Source organism: Pinus tabuliformis, chromosome X (genome assembly GCF_031772625.1).
Source record: "Pinus tabuliformis cultivar Carrire ecotype Pingquan chromosome X, CPIR1, whole genome shotgun sequence".
Lineage (NCBI taxonomy): Eukaryota > Viridiplantae > Streptophyta > Pinopsida > Pinales > Pinaceae > Pinus > Pinus tabuliformis.
The window spans coordinates 129383674-129403209 of record NC_142308.1 but is presented as its reverse complement, the minus strand read 5'-3'; the positions used below and the strand labels follow the sequence as shown (position 1 = coordinate 129403209).

The 19536-nt window shown below is 38.7% G+C and overlaps 1 protein-coding gene across 4 annotated transcripts in view; it reads right to left on the bottom strand.

Moving 5' to 3' along the window:
- The window catches only part of LOC149138769 (uncharacterized), a 264909-nt gene that overhangs the window by 213858 nt on the left and 31515 nt on the right, over positions 1-19536 (bottom strand). For 3 of the 4 annotated variants that reach the window (XM_089450134.1, XM_089450131.1, XM_089450133.1), the window contains exons 5-6: positions 8593-8796; positions 8356-8434 (exon numbers count right to left, since the gene is read on the bottom strand). In XM_089450134.1, coding sequence (XP_089306260.1) covers positions 8356-8434; positions 8593-8796 — 283 coding nt within the window. The remainder of the gene's footprint in view (positions 1-8355; positions 8435-8592; positions 8797-19536) is intronic. The other variant, XM_089450132.1, reaches the window with a different exon arrangement.

Below are 19536 nucleotides of genomic sequence, written 5' to 3'. Positions count from 1 at the left end.
AGGTTGTAAGAAGAAAAGCTCTAGATAAGTCTTTGGTTACTTTGCTTCGATTGGGAAGGAATCTTTCGAGGCGGCACCTTCCTCTGGATCTGTTTAGAACTGATCCCTCTAGTGTTCTAGACATGCATAGACTAATGTGTTATACGGCACCTTCGTACCAGTCTCAAGGATATCCATCGGTGACCTCTGGTATGGGGTTGGGAGGAGACTCCATGTCTTACTACTCTACTATCTAAAGTGTTCTCGAACTCAACTCGCTGCTTATTGCTTCAATCAATCGAATCAACCTGCAAGTATGATGTGATCGTCCCAGAGATTTGGGTCTAAATATCTCCCTGATGAAGAGGGCTATGCATCTTTGATCTTGGTATCGAAAGAAAGTTGGGAGAGAGCCCCCAAAATCCATATAGAGGCAATGGAAGCATCCTCTAATCTCATAGTATATGGGACACCTAAAAATGAAGTGTTGCTCTGTCTCTGGCTCTTGTAGGTGACACATCTGGCAGATCATATCAGATTGTGGAATTTGGTGGTCAGTCTCCAATCGAAGTCGATGAGAACCAACTCGGAGTTGTCCTAAGGGGATCCTAAGTGAGTGCATTCAATGTCTACGTGTGTATGCGAGGCGGACAATGATACTATCATGCAACTCCAATAAGTGCACAAGATATAAGGGCATCTTCAGGCCCAGGCTCGTTAGGGGTAAGGTCCAAGTGACCTAAATGTGCAATTTGTAGATATCCTCTCTAATGGATTGGTTCAGTGTCTGAAGAGAAATTTGAAAGTCTTATTCTCACTAGAGAATAACTTAATTACCCTTAATGCTACTTCTCCTTTATGCTTCTCTTCACAACACAACATAAAGATAATTTTAATAAATGTTGCACAAAATTCAATGTTCTGAAATATTTCCCCTAAGATATTCCAACTATGCAAATTATCAACAAAATAACTTGATTTCCTAAAGATATTAGGATAAAAGTTTTATAGCCAACTAATAAACCACATTATCCTTGCTAGAAATCATACTCAAAAGCATGCTACATCCTCCAACTAACAAACAAGAGACATTTACAAAACTAAGAAAAAGAAATGTGTGCTCAGAATCTACTAAAAGAGAGAATACAAAAACCACAGACTACATATGGTTGATACATATTCACGATGAAGTAAACAAACTTATAAATGAAAAAACTTAAGAAAACACAAGAAAGAAACCAAGAAAAAAGATGGAAAATTAATGAGTAGGGTTATAACTTCTACCCATGAGTAATCACAAGTCAAATTCACATTGACCCAACAAAACTCAATCACTCCTAAGTTTGACTCAAGCTAAGTTGAAAAAAGTATTTTCCATCCTGGTTCAAGCTAAACTCATGATTCAATGAGTTTGATATATGATTCCTGTGACACCTTTTTGGTCTATGTTCAGTATGACACCAGCAAGCTATGCCATCACATATTGATTCCTCAAAAGGAAGAGTGACCTAGCTTCCCTTGCATGGATTGGTTCTTCCAAGCATGGAAGCAACTTTCTAGTGCCTGCACATGCTTGCAAACACATCATGGAGTTCTCAAGAACTCCTTCCTCCAAGGTCATTGACCCCTATGCTCCATTGTTTGGCACATCTTCAGGAAGGAAAACTTCTTTTAGAACCTTGATTGTTGGCATCCTTCTTGCCCCAGCTGCTTAGCTTGTTGTTTCTTCTGAGTAATGGGGTAAGATAAGTCCTTGCACTTTTTTCAGCACTGCACTTTTTCAATCTATTATAAGAAGGATGAAATGGCAGTGGATCACCACCTTCATTTGTTGCTCCTCTCTCTTTTGATGAGCAAGCAAACTCCAACATGTACTTCACCTTCACAAAAATGGGTGTCATGGTCATAAGCTTTTCCACTCCACTATCAAAGCTTAGGCTTTCATGTTTGCTTCTCTGTGCAGCTACAACAAGATTTAGGATTCCTTGACTTATCTTGCCTAGCCCTTGTTCGTCAATCCCATCCACCTTAGGAGCTTGGAACCAATGGCTCTAGTATGCTTTTCAAAGTCTCCTATATGCTCTAGAGAAATGTCTATGGAAGGTGAGGTTACCAGGGTTGTCTCAATCAAGGTGCTGGCAATGGGAAGGCCAATAGACTTAACATTCATTTCCCATTCCTCACTCATCTCTCCAATATTATTTTTTCTTTTCATTTAATTCTCAATTCTTTCTCGTCCTATTCACTTTCCATTGCCTCATCCTCCACATGGTTTACCAACCTTCATGAATTCCCAAATAATCTTATAGGGACAGAGTCTTACACTCATTGTTTGCTTGGATCCAATTAAAATCAATAGGCAACCCAATCACTCATGCCAAAGACTACTCTGTAATTTCCCCGACCACTTAGGAAGCTTATGATGGAGTCTGCTAGCCTAATATGGTTTATATAGGCTAAAGTGGTGAAAATTTTAATAAGGGGACTTTATTTACCTAAGTAAACATTATAAAATGTCTAAGGGGTGAAAAAGGGACATTTCTTAGACAAATGAAAAGTCACTTTAACTTTATAAAGTGAAAATATGATAAAGTGACTTTATAATAGTTAAAAGAAAATGGCGGCAAAAGTGGCCATAGTTTATAAAAAAAAGAAAATGAGGAGACTCTCCTGATTCGTGTATTTGTGATTTTTAAGAAAAGAGCTCTTAGAGAGAGTTTTAGAGAAGAAGCTTAGTGCTTGGAAACCCTAGCCGCCATAGTTGGTTTCAGTGTTGAAAGTTGAAACTATACACTCTAACCGGTCCAATGAGTAAAATCACTTAAATTTCACCATCGGGATTCAAAAGATAAAGTGATTTGCAAAAAGCTTTAAGGTAGAAAAGAGCAGCAAATTTCAGTTGATTTCATTGTCTTATTTTATATTTTCTATCTCACTTGTGACAGACTCTAGAGAATACCCAAAAGAGCAGCAAATTTCCAAGGAGAGTTTGGGTCGATTTAGTCCTTAAGAAAAGCCATTGCATTATCTGCAACGTGGGGTCGATTATCAAAGAGAACCATGCCAAATCTGTAACCACAGTTGCTGTGAAGAGAGAACAAGTTCACCTCTTGTACAGTTGAACAAATCAATGAAGCAGAGACTGGGTTTGAATGAAAAAGCAAGGAATGAGTTCTGGGCAGTGGTAAAACACTTCAGACTGTGCCATTGGTCAATTTTTGGAGCATACAAGAAACCATTGTTTTAAAAAACAGCTAAGTCGACTCCAACTCGACCGAGTCACACTGAGCCAATGCTTGGCCGAGTCGGCTCGGTGGCCGAAACGGAACGGCTATCCAGGTCGGCTCGGTGGCCGAAATGGAACGGCTGGCTGGGTTGTTATCGAGCCAGTCATTGACTCGATCGACTTAGTAACAACTTCGTCGACTCGGTAATGACTCGGTCAGCTCAGTAACAACTCGGCCGGCTCGACTCTTTGACAAAAATCCTGAAGCACATTTGTCAAAAGTTGTTCCGCCTCCTACATATCAATGGTTGGGTTGTTGCTTATTGCATATTTATAGCCCTAAAGTAATCTATCATTGTGAGAAAATTTTGAAAATTACAAGGCCGAAGTATGATTATCCTAGCGGCATGAATTAGAAAACTGAAACAATGCATTGAGCCATACAATGTTTTTAAAAAGGGAAACGTTCTGGCAATGGGCTAATAAATACATATTTACCTCTGATTGTTCTGGAGTTTGACCAGAATTAAATCAAGGGTTTTCAAACTTCATTAGGCAGAGAATTGATATTATTGTTGTTGTAGTCTAGTGATTGTCCTTACGCTGAGGCAGAAAAGAATCTTGGCATAGGTGGCTAAGTATGAACTTTGTATTGGACAATGCACTGGGTGCCATTTTGATATAATGGATATATTTATGAGCCTACTTTGATCATATGTTGTCTTCTCTCTATATTCTAAAGCTTTGTGTTTGGAAACATGAATGAAAATCTTTAAAATTATGTTTTTTATAAATAAATAAAAATATTTAATGTATTTTTTACAACGACCGAGTCATTAAAATCAAACCGGCTGAGTCGATACCGAGTCGTAGTTGGAGCCGACCCTCGGTCATTTGTGAACCGCAGTCGGAGTTTTAAAACATTGCAAGAAGCTTGAGGCCTTCCCCAAAATTGTTGGATGAGGGTTTCTACATTTCTGGGTTGTGTATTATTAACTGGTCTGAGCATGATAATTGTTGGAGCTCATACGTTGTCACAGCTAGGTTGTATTCCCTGTTTGTTGGACATCAGGTTTATTCCTTTGCTCTCTGAACATGTGTGCCTAGTATACTGCTCACCAAAAATATGAATCTCCATTCCTATGTTGACCATGAGTTTTGGAGGAAACACTAAGGAAGACGAGTTCATTCTCGTGCATATTATTGCTATTGTAGATTCATTCTGCACTGCGTGCTATCTTAGAGGCAAGTTCTGCATGGATTGCTTGGAGTATAAGGGTTGTCACAAAGTGTTGTAGTATAAGGGTTGTCACCAAGTGTTGGAGTGTCACTTCTAGTCCACTAATATTTGTATATGTTCCTATTACTGTTGGTTGCCAGTAACTACCAGGTTTTATCTTCCTAATTCTGCTCATTGTGTATACAAATTTTAAAACAGAAATGTCCATCCTGTAGGTGTCATTGTTTTACATCAGTTGCATTAAATATTTAGAGCTTGTTATTGAAAATACAAGTTTATTTGGAAAGTTCGTTGATGCATGTTGAAGCATTAAAGGCATTGTCCAGAGGATAAAATTTGTTGAAATTTGATGACAAAAAAAAAGTTTCCTGCAATCCCAACCCGATTTAAATTTCACCTTATCACTCCCATTCAGTTAAATGCCCTTTCCCATAAACATACATTCAACATATAGAATTCTAAAAATAAAATTTTCAGATTAAAACACATGGGACTGTCAACACATGCTGAAAATAAATATGGACATAACCTGACCAGCAACACACATAAAAAGACACAGATTTTTGGTCAACTTAGACATAGGTAAAACCACTGTTTTAAAATTCGGCCGAATCAAATCCGAAACGGCCTAGTTGATCCGAGTCATTGAAGAATTTTAATGATGACTCGGCCGAGTTATTGCATGACTCGGCCGAGTCATGCATGACTCGGTCAACGCGGCCGTTTCCGCATCTACTCGGCCGAGTCACTAAATCCGGCCAGTCACCCAAAAAACAGAGAGTTTTCTATAAAAAAAAATTAACTTTTTAACATTTAGCTGATTGTTGGGGACTCCAAGGTGTTTTCTAAATTGGTTAAGTGCTATTTGGGGTCCATTCCCCTCTCCTAGTATTGATATGCTATTCAAATTTCATGGTAATGTTAAATTCTTAAAGTAAAAGGATGAAAATGAAGATTAAGGAGAATGTCACTTAAATTTTTAACATTACCATGAAATGACTCAGGATGTTTGAGAGTGGTTCCGGCCTCATTGGATTTCATATGAAGAAAGTAGAATTTTAGATTTCATTCAAAATCCAGCAGACTTATCAGTTTTTCAGGATTTCAGGATTGGAGGATTGCAATGTTTCCATTGAATTTTGTCATGTATTAGGGTATGGAACTCGTATTTAATCAAGAGCACCAATCCCTCTATGTACCTTGATGTTAGTGACATTGGTTGTCGAACTCCTCCCAGATTCGCTCCCAAACCAAGAGCTTCTGAAAATGTCGCTCCCGCTCTCATTTTCGCTCTCGCTCCCCACTTTCGCTCCCACTCCCAAGTAACACTAAGCCAGATGATGTTGGCAACTCTAGCAGTAGCCAGTAGTACTGGTCACGGACTTCTGTTGTAGAGGCCATTTATAGCCTCCTTGGTTATGTGTTTTTGTTTTGATCTCTATATCATCATTGTGTATGTATTGGACAGTGCACTAGGTGCCATTTTGATATAATGGATATATTCATGAGCCTACTTTGATCATATGTTGTCTTCTATCTATATTCTAATGCTATGTGTTTGGAAACATGAATGAAAATCTTTAAAATTATGTGTTTTTATAAAAATTAAATATTTAATGTATTTTTTACAACGACCGAGTCATTGAAATCGAGCCGGCCAAGTCGATACCAAGTCGAAGTCGGAGTCGGACTTGACTCTCGGCCAAGTCGATACCAAGTCGGAGTCGGAGTCGGACTTGACTCTTGGCCGAGTCGGATTCGGAGTTTTAAAACATTGGGTAAAACCCCTTCAATCTTCTCCAGGGAAAACCCATTAGAGACCTCTTCAAATTCGGGAAAAATACATTTGCAGACAAAACAAAACAGAAAAATACAACTTATCTCTTCAGCCCAAAACTCCTTGAAACCGTGCCCACTTTGCCTTGATTTTCGTGCCCACTTGAAGCTGAAAATATGTATTGTACAGATGCGACTATATAGACTGTATTGTACTGACTCCGTACGTACTGTACGGATTTCTGTACCACTGTACGAATTGTACGGATTTTTTTCAAAAAAAATCAAAAACTTCTCTCAAACGGCATGCAACTCACAACATTCAATGGTGTTCCTACTGTACCTTCTGTTGTCTTCTATGTCTTGATTTCCATGCCCAGCTTTGCCCAGAAATCACTCATTCAACTCGCTGCAACAAATTTCTCCGTCAGAACTTTTCTCCAGCTCTCAGCCTCCTTTCTCCAATCTGCTGATGAAGAATGAAAGCAGTCTCTCTTTTCTTTTCCCCCTTTTTTTCCCTAAATGACGTTTGGGCAACCCTAAGATCTAATGGCTCAGATTCATTTAGATCAAGGGATGAGAATAAATGTGCATTTAATTCTCACTTTCTATTTTTTAACTCACCCATTGAATAAAGTACCCACATTGTACTTTATGTCTAAAGTCACTTTTCACTTTATAATTTAACACTTTACCACTTATAATATCACACTTAGGAAAAGAATTATTTTGGACACTTTCCTCTCCGTAGAGACTAACCCATGGGAAACCACTTGTCCAAGGTACATTAAAAATCAACGAAATTTACAATGGACAAGTGGTTTCCCATGGCCCTAAGGCATGTCACTATGAGAGGAAAACTACTCATCAAATTTTGAGAACTTGTACGATTTATCATCAACATTTCCAACTACTACAACCTTGAAATTGTCCTTGATGTCCTTCACAACCAACCTAGTAGACCCAAACAAAATATGATCCTCTCCCCAATAATGAAAAGAGTGAGTTAAAAGAAACTTTCTCAAAAAACTTTTTCTATCACATTTATAAAGAATTAAAAGTCAAAGCAGATGAACGTTCTAAACAAGCTCAATCCCCAAACAGGTCTTTTCATGTGAGATGAGAAGGGGGGAAAATATCGAGCCACAACCACATCTATCTACACTTAGTCTCTCTCGTCTGCTGAGAACAGCTACAGGGATGGATAATGAATCTGTTTTCCTTGTCCAAGGATCAAGTAAAGCTTTTTTTATATTTGAAAGGCAGAGCATCAATGGCATCTCTATTAGTATAAATGTAATGTCAGGACTGATGGGAGAATTTCTGTTGCAGTATGAGCTGCTTTTTAAATGCTCATAATGAGCAATCTCTGAGTGCCCCAAGGCGCACACCTTATGTATAATTTGATTTCTACTTCAAATATTCATTTTCTTCAACTACGCTGACACTAGGCTGGGGCCAACCTCAATGATGGATGGAAGAACGTTCTGCCCACCTGTGTGATGCTGCCACTAGGATTGTGCAAATCCCGGTCAAACCTGGACAACCCGTGTGACAGCTTTTATCCCCTACCAGTGGCTCCCACCATCAAGCCTTCCCCATGAGATTTGAACCAGTGACCCAATCAGGACTTGAAATAGTAAATATATGTATTTTTCTTGTCATTGTTTTTGTTGTGCATTTGTTTCTTAAATTTCATTGTTATCAAATTCACACGGAAACAGGAGCCATGTAACTTAAGTCAAAGCAGATGAACTTTTTAAACAAGCTCACACCCCAAACAGGCTTTTTCAGGTGAGATGAGGAGAAGGGGGGGATATCGAGCCACAACCACATCTATCTACACTTAGTCTCTCTCGTCTGCTGAGAACAGCTACAGGGATGGATAACAAATCTGTTTTCCTTGTCCAAAGATCAAGTAAAGTTTTTTTATATTTGGAAGACAGAGCATCAATGGCATCTGCTCAGGGTTTGGAACAATAATGAGCAGGAACCATGTGACTTGGATAGTGAATATTGATAACTGAGATATATCTAGACACATCACAAGTCATCATATGAGCTGTATCAGAAACAACTAAGGTACCAGAGTTTGAGAGAATAATAATGAATGATTCTAAATCAACAAACATACCATTAACACCAAAGTATGTCTGCAACTCAACTCCAGAGTTGTCTTTTAGACCAAGAATAGCCACAGCAACATTGACCTGCTAAATTAACAGTTTCAGTAAACTCTCTATAACAAAAATTTGAGAACACAGGAGAGACGACTCACATATTTAGCACATATAGAAAAAACATGTATTCGTTAATCAAGATGTCAATGATTGTTACCTAATCACAACAAAAGATTCATAACTTTACTCACTGGGTTAAGCCAGAATGTCTTCAAGTATTCTATGTCAGATAAGTTCCACTGAAAAGTATGAACTGCATCACAAGACGAGTTATGTTTCATTGTCTCAAGCCTGATCCATTCTGCTGAAAATGTCAACCGAGGCAACAAGAAAGTATTGCTTCCACAGAGACCAAATTCTGGTGTTACTGAAATCTCCACATCCTCGCATTCCTCCTATTAGAAAGACAACTCGCAATGAATTTCCAGAATTAGTGGGTAAAATATATAATCAAAAGCTTCCCTGGCACCACCAAATCCATATGAACAGTTACTACAGTAATATAACAGATAAGAACACTATGTATAATAAGTTTCACTCAGGAATGCATTCATCAATATAGCACAAACCAAAAAAAATATTTATAAATGCTTCGAAATGATATTTTCCCCAAAAGTGCTTTTATGATACATGAGTTTAACTTGCCATCATATTCCTCAGTGCTGCAACTCTTACATTTTAAACAACAAAAACATAGCTCTGTAAGAAGACAGTTGCATATTCTGATCACAACCCATTGCAGCATTTGTAAACTCGAGCGCAAGAAACTTACCATTCCCAATGTCAACTACTTGCTGTATATCAACTAAGCAATCAAGAACAAGGAAGGGCCATAAAATAAAGCAGCTCATTTACTACCTCAGCAATTGATTGCCACTCTTACATTCATCAAAGTATGGTCATGGTAAGGTGCCATACAGACCTTATGCTCTCCTTGTTGAAGAATGTGTAACTAGGTTCGGTCTTCATTATTATGAAATGTACTCTTGTATATATAAAATGAAAAATAAATTATTTTTATTATTATCAAGCTTGGGTTTCTTGCCCAAGGAATTTATTTTATAGGTCAAGCACTCATTAAAGTGCTTCTAGGGTTTGTCCTAGGTATAGGAGTCATTGTCATATATGAAAGACCCTATGGGCACATTGTAAATTGTAAAAGAAAATTTATTTTGTCTTGAAAATGTCAAAATTACCTCCAAGATCAAGTCGGCCTAAGAGCTGTCAAGTCGGCCTACATGAAGAGCAATGTCCACCCTTGAAGAAGCCTATATATAAGAGGAACTCGTCCTCCATTTGGATCATTCATTCACTCATCCCTCATGCGAAGAAGTAAGCAGCACAAGGATGAATAAGGAAGTGTGAAGAAGAGGAGGAAGAAGAAAGTCGAAGTGTTTGAGTTTCTCTACATTCCTCTGGGAATGCGAAGTTAGGGTTTCTGCACTGGGGAAGTCTGAAGTTCGATTTTGGAAGCAAGAAGGTCAAGAAGGCAAGCAAGGTCTCTTAGGGCTTCCTACTAGCACTAGAATCCATATCAAGGCAAGCGAAGTCAAGGGAAGAGCAGTTGGAGGGAGATCGAAGTCTCCTAGTGAAGAAGCAGCAGTTGCTGGGCAGCAGAATTTCGGATTTACTGGGAGCTCGAAGATTTTGCAGCCGGAGGCAGAAGAAGAGGGTATTTGTTTGAGTCTACATCATGGTATCCATCAATTGAAAGATCTGAAAGATAAGATTTTCGGGTTTTCCCCTCAAGAGGAGGGGTTTTGGCCCTGGATTGCAGCCTATATACTTTGTCACTGTTCTTACTGTTTTGGTAGATGTTTGATGTATTGCACATTGGAATAATAAAGATCAAAGCTAATACGTAAAAAGGTAACACAAACAGCTATCAAATAAAGAGAATCAACATATACATTGCCCTATTGAATTCTCAACACTCCTGTTGATCAAGATCCATCTATCCATATTACAGACCCAAGCTGGTCCTGAAATATTTTTGCCCCGTTAATGGGCAATATAAGATAAGTAACAAATTCAGGTTGAGTTCTAGATTGAATAAACAAAGAAATGGAAAAAATGACTTGGGGTTGGAATATAGAGGGATAAGGCCATTGCCTAACTTCACTTGAGTTGTGGGGTCACACTTGATCTTGCTTGAGGCTATGTCCTTGTGTCAACTTTCGGGTTACAAGCAACACTTAAGTATGAAATGTAATTCAGTGACAAGCGCCAGTTAACCTCTATTTCTATCCTAAAGGCCAAAACTGAAAATCATATATTTGCAAAGTTCAATGTGATAAATATGGAAATAAATAATTAAAGACTACAAGGCGTGAGTTAACAATCCCTTGCAATCTCCTCCAGTTATAGCAAAATTGTTAGTGTTTGTAGCTCAGACAGGTATTTCCATGAGCGTGTCTACTTACGGAAATCGTCATTTAATATCCTGTACTTTTTCCAGAAGTTCACTTTATTAATTAATTAATCAATTAAGTGAACATTTTTTTCCTATTAAAGAAACTAAAGTGGGTCACTAAATGATTTAATTAAAAGAGAGCCATTGATCTCACAGTTAGATCTTAACCGTTGAAGATTAGGTTTTCAGCTCATGTCAAAGTTATAAAAGAAAGGGAGGGCAAAGGACAAGACACACAGAGAGCATTTATTTCACAAGTCACATGAGTGAAGGAGAAAATCAGAGATCTTATTTTCAGCCATTGGCAAGGAGTTTTCAGCGCTAGTTGAGCAAGGAAAAGGCAGTCAGCCATTTTTCCCTGTAAGGTAGCTCTCGTAAGTTCTGAAGATATTTTTAAATGATGAACTGATCTAGAAGAGCAGAAATAATTTGTACAAGTGTGATTGCTTTTATGGTTTTCTGCTGCATGCAAGAGTTAATAATTCTGCCAAGTAACTAGATCTGATAGGTTTGCTTAAATAGTTGGTCTTAGGATAATTTAACATGGTATCAGAGCAATAGCTCTAAAAGAAAAGAAAATCTATTATTTTTAGGTTACTTCAGCAAGCTTGAGAGATAAAGCTCAAGACAGCCATGTTAGTAGCCAATGTGAAAGTTGAGGATTGACTTGATGCCGTTTTGAATTTCTACCATATAAGGCAAGAATCTCAATGATCTTGAAGGATCCTTAAAGCTATTAAATATGATCTAATTCTACATGTTGCAGAAATAACCAGATCTAAGGAAATGTTTGATGCCTTAGTATCTCTTTTTCAAAGTGATAACATTAGTCGGAAAATTATTCTCAAAACTAAGCTCAAAGAGTGCAAAATGAACCCCACTAACAATGTGACCAGCTACCTTATGAGGATCCTACAGATCAGTGACCAGCTTGCAACAATTGGGAAAGTTGTAATGGATGTGGAGCTAGTGAATGTTGCTCTGGATAGGTTCACCAAGGCTTGGGAACCATTCATCATGGGCATTTGTGCCCGGCAATATCTTCCCAAGCAGAAGAGACTTTGGGATGACTGCATCCAACAAGAAACTCATAAAGAGCCCTAGACTAGCAAGCAGGGAGGAGTGAAAGAGGAAAATTTGGCCCTAGTCAGCAAGACAAAGAAGACCAAAGGAATGTTTCCATCGGGAAGGGTGACAATCAGGGAGAGGGGCAACAATCCGAACAGAAGATATAAGCAAAGATCAAATGCTATATCTGCCATGAGAATGGCCATTTTCCTTCTCAATGTCCACAGAGGAAGAAGGGAAAGGAGTGGCAGATAGTTGCAGCAACATCAAAGATACAATTGAGCGAGCTTGCTTCCAGGTTCGACAGTGACTTTTCACTCATGTCTCTCCTTTCTACAATTGCTATAGCTAGAAGCGCCTAGTACTTGGACAATGGTGCCTCCTGCCACATGAAAAAGGCTAGAGAGCTATTTAGTAGTTTTGCAGACGACGACTCAAGAATCCATATTGAGCGCTTGGCAATGATGCCAAGTATGCAGTGAGGAGGCGGGGGACGGTTCAATTCTAGCTTGAGTCAAGAGGGTCCTCTAATGCGCAAGACGTACTCTATGTACCTAGCCTAAGGAAGAACCTTTTGCCCATCTCAGTCATGGAAGACAAAGGTTATGAGGTTAACTTCCATGGGGGCAAGTGTTCTCTACCTAGAGGGAACCAATCCAGAGACTGTAATGAGGATTGGAGTCCAAGAAAGGAACCTATATAAACTTTAGGTCAGCCTGCTCAGGCACTAATGCACACTGGTGAGAGCATGTGCGAGCTTTGGCACACAAGGATGGCACATCTCCATCACAAAGATCTACCATTACTGAGGCGAATGGTCACTGGGCTTCCAAACTTCAGTCTAAACGAGAAGGGGGTGTGCAAATAATGTGCACTTGGCATGAATGTCAAGGCATCTTTCCCTAGCGACGAGACTTGATCCAAAGGCATTTTGGATCTAATCCATTCCGATTTAGCAAGGCCTATGTAAATATCTTCAATAAATGACACATCCTGCTATGTGACCTTCATTGATGACTTCTCTAGGAAGACCTAGATCTACTTCATGAAGACGAAGGGTGAGGTCTTCAATCATATCAGAGCTTTCAAAGCTTATGTGGAGGACATGATAGGAAGGATGATCAAGGTGCTAAGGACAGACAATAGGGTTGTATACACCTCTAATGAGTTCACTGATTTTGGCAAGGACGCAAGGATCAAGAGGGAGAAGATTGTAGCCTACAACCCGCAATAGAATGGGGTTGCATAGAGAAAGAATTGGTTTTTCCTCAGTGCGGTGAAGGTTGGGATCTGTAAATAGAGTTTGTTGATGTTTCTCTAGGCCGAGGCATGTAACACTGTTATGTATTTGCAAAAAGGATACCAAACTGAATTTCGAAGGATAACACACCAAAGGAAAAGCATTTACAGGCAAGAAGCCTGAGATAGACATCTCAAGATATTTGGTTGTCCAATCTACATCCACATACCTATGGAAAAGAGGCAAAGTTGCAACCCTCAGGTGAGGGGCATCTTGGTGAAATACAGCAAGGATTCAAAGGCTTATAGAGCCTTCCTAGTGGATGGGCATAAGACAATGGTGAATCAATAGGAAATCTCAAGACCTACCAATAGTTGTAGAGGAGCCTTGAGAGGAGGAACCAAAGGAGGGGCTAAGAGCAGAGACTTCCATTAGCAAAGATAGCCAGCCTTCAGTGCAAAAGGAGCAATTAGCTCCTGCAACATTAGTCAAGAGGCCCAAGTGGGCGAAGCAAACCTTGTGGGGTGCTTGGGAGCAAGTCGAGCCTCCCAGGACCACTTTTAAGGAGAGCAAACCTTCGCAGAGGTTCTGACGTACATGGCTTTGATTATTAGCATCATAGGCTCAAAATCTTTCACCTTTGAGAAAGCAACCAGCCAGCAAGTGTGGAGAGATGCCATGATGGAGGAGCACAACTCCATCATGAAGAATGATGTCTCAGAGATTGTGCTGAGACCAAAGGGGAAGCCAGTTGTAACTTCCAAGTAGCTATATAAGGTAAATCATGCAGTAGATGTCAGTGTGGAGAAATACAAGGCCAAATTTGTAGCTCGTGGGCTCTCTCAAAGCGAGGGAGTAGATTACGAGGAGACTTTTGCTCCTGTAGCCAGATACTTCTTTATTCAAACAATTCTTTCGAAAGCTTCTAAAATGGGATGGAGCATCCACAAAATGGATGTGATGACCTCCTTCCTCAACGGCATTATTGAGGAAAAGTCTACATCGAGCAAACACAGGGGTTTAAGGTCCATGATAAACAGACGCATGTATGCATGCTTAAGAAAGCTCTGTTTGGACTCAAACAACTGCCCAGGGCCTGGCATGCAAAGATCGACAACTATCTACAGGGCAAAGGCTTCACCAAGAGTGAGGCAAATCCCAACCTATACTTCTTGTTGGTTGCATCTAAGCACCTCATTTTGGTGTTAAATGTGGACAATCTCATTCTGACAAGTGCAGAGAGACTACCTACAAGTTGCAAGTTAGATCTAGCGTCAAAGTTTGAGATGAAGAATATGGGGCCAATGCATTACTTTATGGGACATGAGGTTTGGTAGCAACCAAGCCAAATCTTCCTCTAGACAAGGGAAGTACATTGTAGAGATCCCAAAGGACAACACCCCAATAGCCAATCCAATAGTGATCGACCTGAAGAAGATCCATTCTTCAATGTTAGAGTTGACCGACTCCAAAGAGTACAAGTAATTGATTGGCTCATTGATGTATCTAGTCAACACTCGACCAAACATCAACTTTGTTATTAACACCCTGAGCCAGTTCGTGGAGGAACTAAGAGAGGTTCACTGAGTTCCAGCAAAGCACATGCTCAGATATTTGCAGCGCACCATAGGTTATGGACTGCAGTTCCTTGGCAAAGATGGTGTGAGGTTGCAAGGGTAATCAGATTCAAATTAGGCAAGTAGTGATACAGATTGGAAGAGCACCTCTAAATGTTGTTATAGTTTGGTGTCAGTGGTCATTTCCTCGTTTAGCCATAAGCAAACCTTAGTAGCACTGAGTTCCGCTGAGGCGGAGTAAATGGTAGCCAGTCTAGCTAGTTATGAAGCCATTTGGCTTCACAAGCTACTCACATGATTGTTTGGTCAGAAGCTTGAGCCAACAATGATCCACTGCAATAACCAAAGTTTAATCAAACTCTCAGATAATCCAATATTTCACGACAAGTCAAAGCACATTGAGATTAAATACCACTTCACTAGATAAAGAGTGTTAAAGGGAGCATTCAAGCTCCAACATATTTCTACAGAGGAGCAATTGGAAGACATTTTCACCAAGCCCTTAGTGAAGGGCATGTTCGTCTAGTTTTGAAACAAGCTTGTAGTGGTCGAGAATACCTTCCTCGCTAAGAGGGAGGGTTAGTATTTGTAGCTCACACGGGTAATTCCATGAAGGTGTCTGCTTATGGAAATCACCATTTAATATATCTTATGAATTAATGATTTAATTAAAAGAGAGCCATTGATCTCACGATTAGATCTAAACCATTGAACATTAGGTTTTTGGCTCATGTCTATGTTATAAAAGAAAAGGAGGGCAAAGGACAAAGCCACAGAGAGCATTCATTTCAAAAGTCACGTGAGCAAAGGAGAAAATCAATGATTTGAGTTTTAGGCATTAGCAAGAGAGTTTTCAATAGTTGTTCAACAGCAATAAGATAGCTATTCAACAGCAAGGAGAAGAGCGATCGTATAGCCCAGCAGAATAGGTCATACAACTATCTATATGGATTCCATACATCCATATGAATTACGTACAATGTACATGTTGTAGAGAAAGTTGCCTCAATTTTTGTGCAAACTAAAATTTTCAGGTTTGATATTCGTTTGATTAATTTCTCATAAACATTTTTCCCTATAAGGGAGCTCTGGTAAATTATGAAGATATATTTAAATGATGAACTGATCTAGAATATCGAAAATAATTTGTGCATTGTGTGTGATTTCTTTTCTCATTATCCATTGCATGCAAGAGCTAATAATTCTAGCAAGGAACTGGATCTTATTTGTTTGCTTAGATAGCTAGTTTTGGGATAACATAACATAAATACTCCTTCGGCCTTGTGTTAGCTCCTTCATTTAATAAACCTACAATAATCAAGTGCTCCAAATCACCCTAAACAAATAATCCCTCACAACAACACCAACATCAATACAACTTGAGGAAAGTACGAGACCTGAGTTTTTCCGAAATTTCTATTATGACCACCTTTTTGGAAATCCTATAGTTATTAGCTCCTTCATTTAATAAACCTACAATAATCAAGTGCTCCAAATCACCCTAAATAAATAATCCCTCAAAACAACACCAACATCAATACAACTTGAGGAAAGTACGAGACTTGAGTTTTTAACTTTTTCCGAAATTTCTATTATGACCACCTTTTTGGAAATCCTATAGTTATTACATGTTGATAAGTCCAAGAGGTGGGCACGAAGAGGTCAAGTTGCGACAATAATTTTCCCAGATCAGATTAAGAAACACCATAATTATGTCATTTTTTCCGAAATTTCTATTATGACCACCTTTTTGGAAATCCTAGTCATTCTACATCCAATGAAATTGATTTGGCATAACTATAGGAAATCTATCAAAAAAAAGAAAAACTACTCTTGAAACTGAGCCACTCTCAAAAACACTCTAACCAACTCATGAGTCATAACCACCTTCACAAATGGGTAAAGCAAGTGTAACTGACTCCAACCAACACAACTACCTCACACAAGTGGACAAAAAGATATAACAAATCCACCAATGTTATGATATCTCTCTAGGAAGACAAGATCCCCCTAAAGAGATGATCTAGATGGCAAATATGATAATGTGAAGCCCCTATCACACTATCCAATGCACTCTCAAGGATCCCAATGCATAAGCACATATCCTAGAGAGTGTACACATATCACAATGCAAATACATGGATACCAAATTCCAATGTAGTGTCCCAAATCCCAATGCAGATATCTATGTCCAAATGCTAGTACACGAATCCCAAGGCAACATCATAGATCCAATGCAAAATCAAGAATCTCAAGGCAAGCATAATGCAATACATGGAATCAAATGCAAGGTTTGGGTTTCCATGGTAAAATCCCTATGTTAATGTGTAAGTATGCCATTGCCTATTAAGAATATATTTATTGCAATTAATTGTACAAGGTTAGCTTCCAACAAACACAGAAAGTTAGCTTCATCGCTAGGTCCCACTGTTGTTAGGACATTGTCGATAATTATGCACACTAAGAAAGTCCCCAATTCAATTCTCATGAGATTACTTGTTGTCAATAGTTAGGCATGCTATGCAAGTCCCTAGTTCAATTCCCACAAGGTTAGGTGCACTAAGTCTACTCCATCGCTTTCTGGTAGGTACCATCCTTGGAACAAGGGAAGGTGCCTGGATGTTTCCTGTCAAACTACTTCCAAGGGAAAAAATAGGACTCCAACAAAAGAGACAAGAATTTAGTCAACAACTACTAGTAAATAATAAGTGCCCATATTCATAATCTTCAAGATGAATGGCCATATCCTTTAGAAACCAGGCATTTATGGACTTTTAAATTAAACCTTTATTAAGCCAACTCTTAGTGTAGTTCCACAAATCAAACTAAAGCTTTCTATTGACTCCCATGGAACTTGCATTGTTAAAACATTCTCATTTTTGTGCCTCACATCTAATTACAATGCTAACAAGCCAAAGATGCTATAAGCAAAGTTAGATAGCTCCATAAGAGACAATACTACACAAGACAAAAGATCGCATTACACTATGTGCCAACAAACGCAAACAAACAGGGTCATCTCTGGCAAAAAATGTGTGGCAATGGGCCAACCATCTATTCTTTAGCTAATATAAACTTACATTAAAAACTTAGTCATTTGTGGCCATGTCAATTGTTCAAGAATGCCTGTGAGACATTGACAAGCTAAAAGACTAATAACTTGTCACCAATCATCAAATAATGACAAACCTTGCCCGATTAACAAAGAATGATGGGTTTAATTCTTCACAAAACTCAAAACCATCTTCATGTATGTGACCTAACCTCATACATTGTTCTTACAGCCACATTTTGATTTTGAAATAAAGGTGCATACTCCAATAATTCTTCATATTACAAAGCAGATAACATCTTTACAAACATTCATTTTATGTATTGGAAGTATTTGAGTCTAATAAAGTTGGATGGCCCCAATAATGCACAAAGAAGCAGTGCTCTCAAAACAGCCAATCCTAGTCCCACCCTCAAGTAGGATGGATTAAATACAACTCCAATAGAGCATCAAAAAGAAACCCTAGAATTTTTAGTGTGGGGATGCCTAGATACATTGAAGGCCATGTCATATCAGTGTTGCACTAATCAGGTAAAAATCGCGATTAAATCGTTTAATCGCGATTTTTTTTTTAAAACGATAAAATCGCGGGTAAAAATTGCAGATTTTTTTTGGCTGATTTTTTCGAAAAAATCACAATTTTTTCGCAAAAAATCACCGAGGCATCAGGCAACGCGTGTTTAATAGGAAAAAACCGTTTTTTTTTTGTTCATTTCAACATCAAAGGGCGCGGTGGAGCTTGGAGCATTGGAGAAATAGAGGGTTGGAGATTTTGGAGCTAAATCAAGCAATGTTTTACAACTCGGACTCGGACTCGGACTCGGCCGAGGATCGACTCCGACTCGGACTCGGACTCGGTAATGACTCGGCCGGCTCGATTTCAATGACTCGGTCGTTGTAAAAAACACATTAAATATTTATTTTTTTTATAAAAAAACATAATTTTAAATATTTTAAACATAATTTTAAAGATTTTCATTCAAGTTTCCAAACACACAACATTATAATATACATGGAAGACAACCATTCAATTCCATATTAAGAGGTGAGTCACATAAATGAACATTTCACACGGTTATATCCAGTAGATAGAAGGTTCAAAAATCAAATGCTGAATCAGGTTTCCCTAAAGCTGCCTGAATTAGTTTGCTGAAAGACTTTAAAGAGCCATGCACTTGAGTATTTGACTAGCATTTAATCTTTGCCTTGTGTCAGACAGTTAATTTTGATTGTGTCAGACAATTAACTTTGATTCCTTTAATCTTCAATTTGTTATAGAGTCCACAGACTAGTATGACCAAGAGTGCCAGCTTTACATCCTGGAAATTAATAAGTTTGCGTGTTTTTCATTTTACCCAACAGATCATATCTGAAGGTTGTGCAAAAATGTTTGCAAGGATACCGTCAAATACTGATTGTGGTATAGGCATCTATGGTGAATGAGGATACCATGAGATAGTGGTAAGCAAGAGGTCACTGGGCAAGCAAAAAAATGTGAATGGCAAACTAACAGGAAAGATTGGAACCTTAAACAACAAGAAATGAAGCACAATGTAGCAAAAGAGTGCATAGAGTGTGTAAGATTGCATCACATTGGCTATTTGAGTGTGATTTTCTTTTGATGTGCAACCCCACTGATGCATCCAAGTGAAAATTTGCTTGACCCCTACTTACCTTTACCAAATATCAGCAAAAACATGAATTTTTTTTATTAAAATCGCTGCCCAGCCGTCCTTTCCATGACTCGGCCGAGTCAATACCGACCCGGCCGGGTTGACCGAGTCA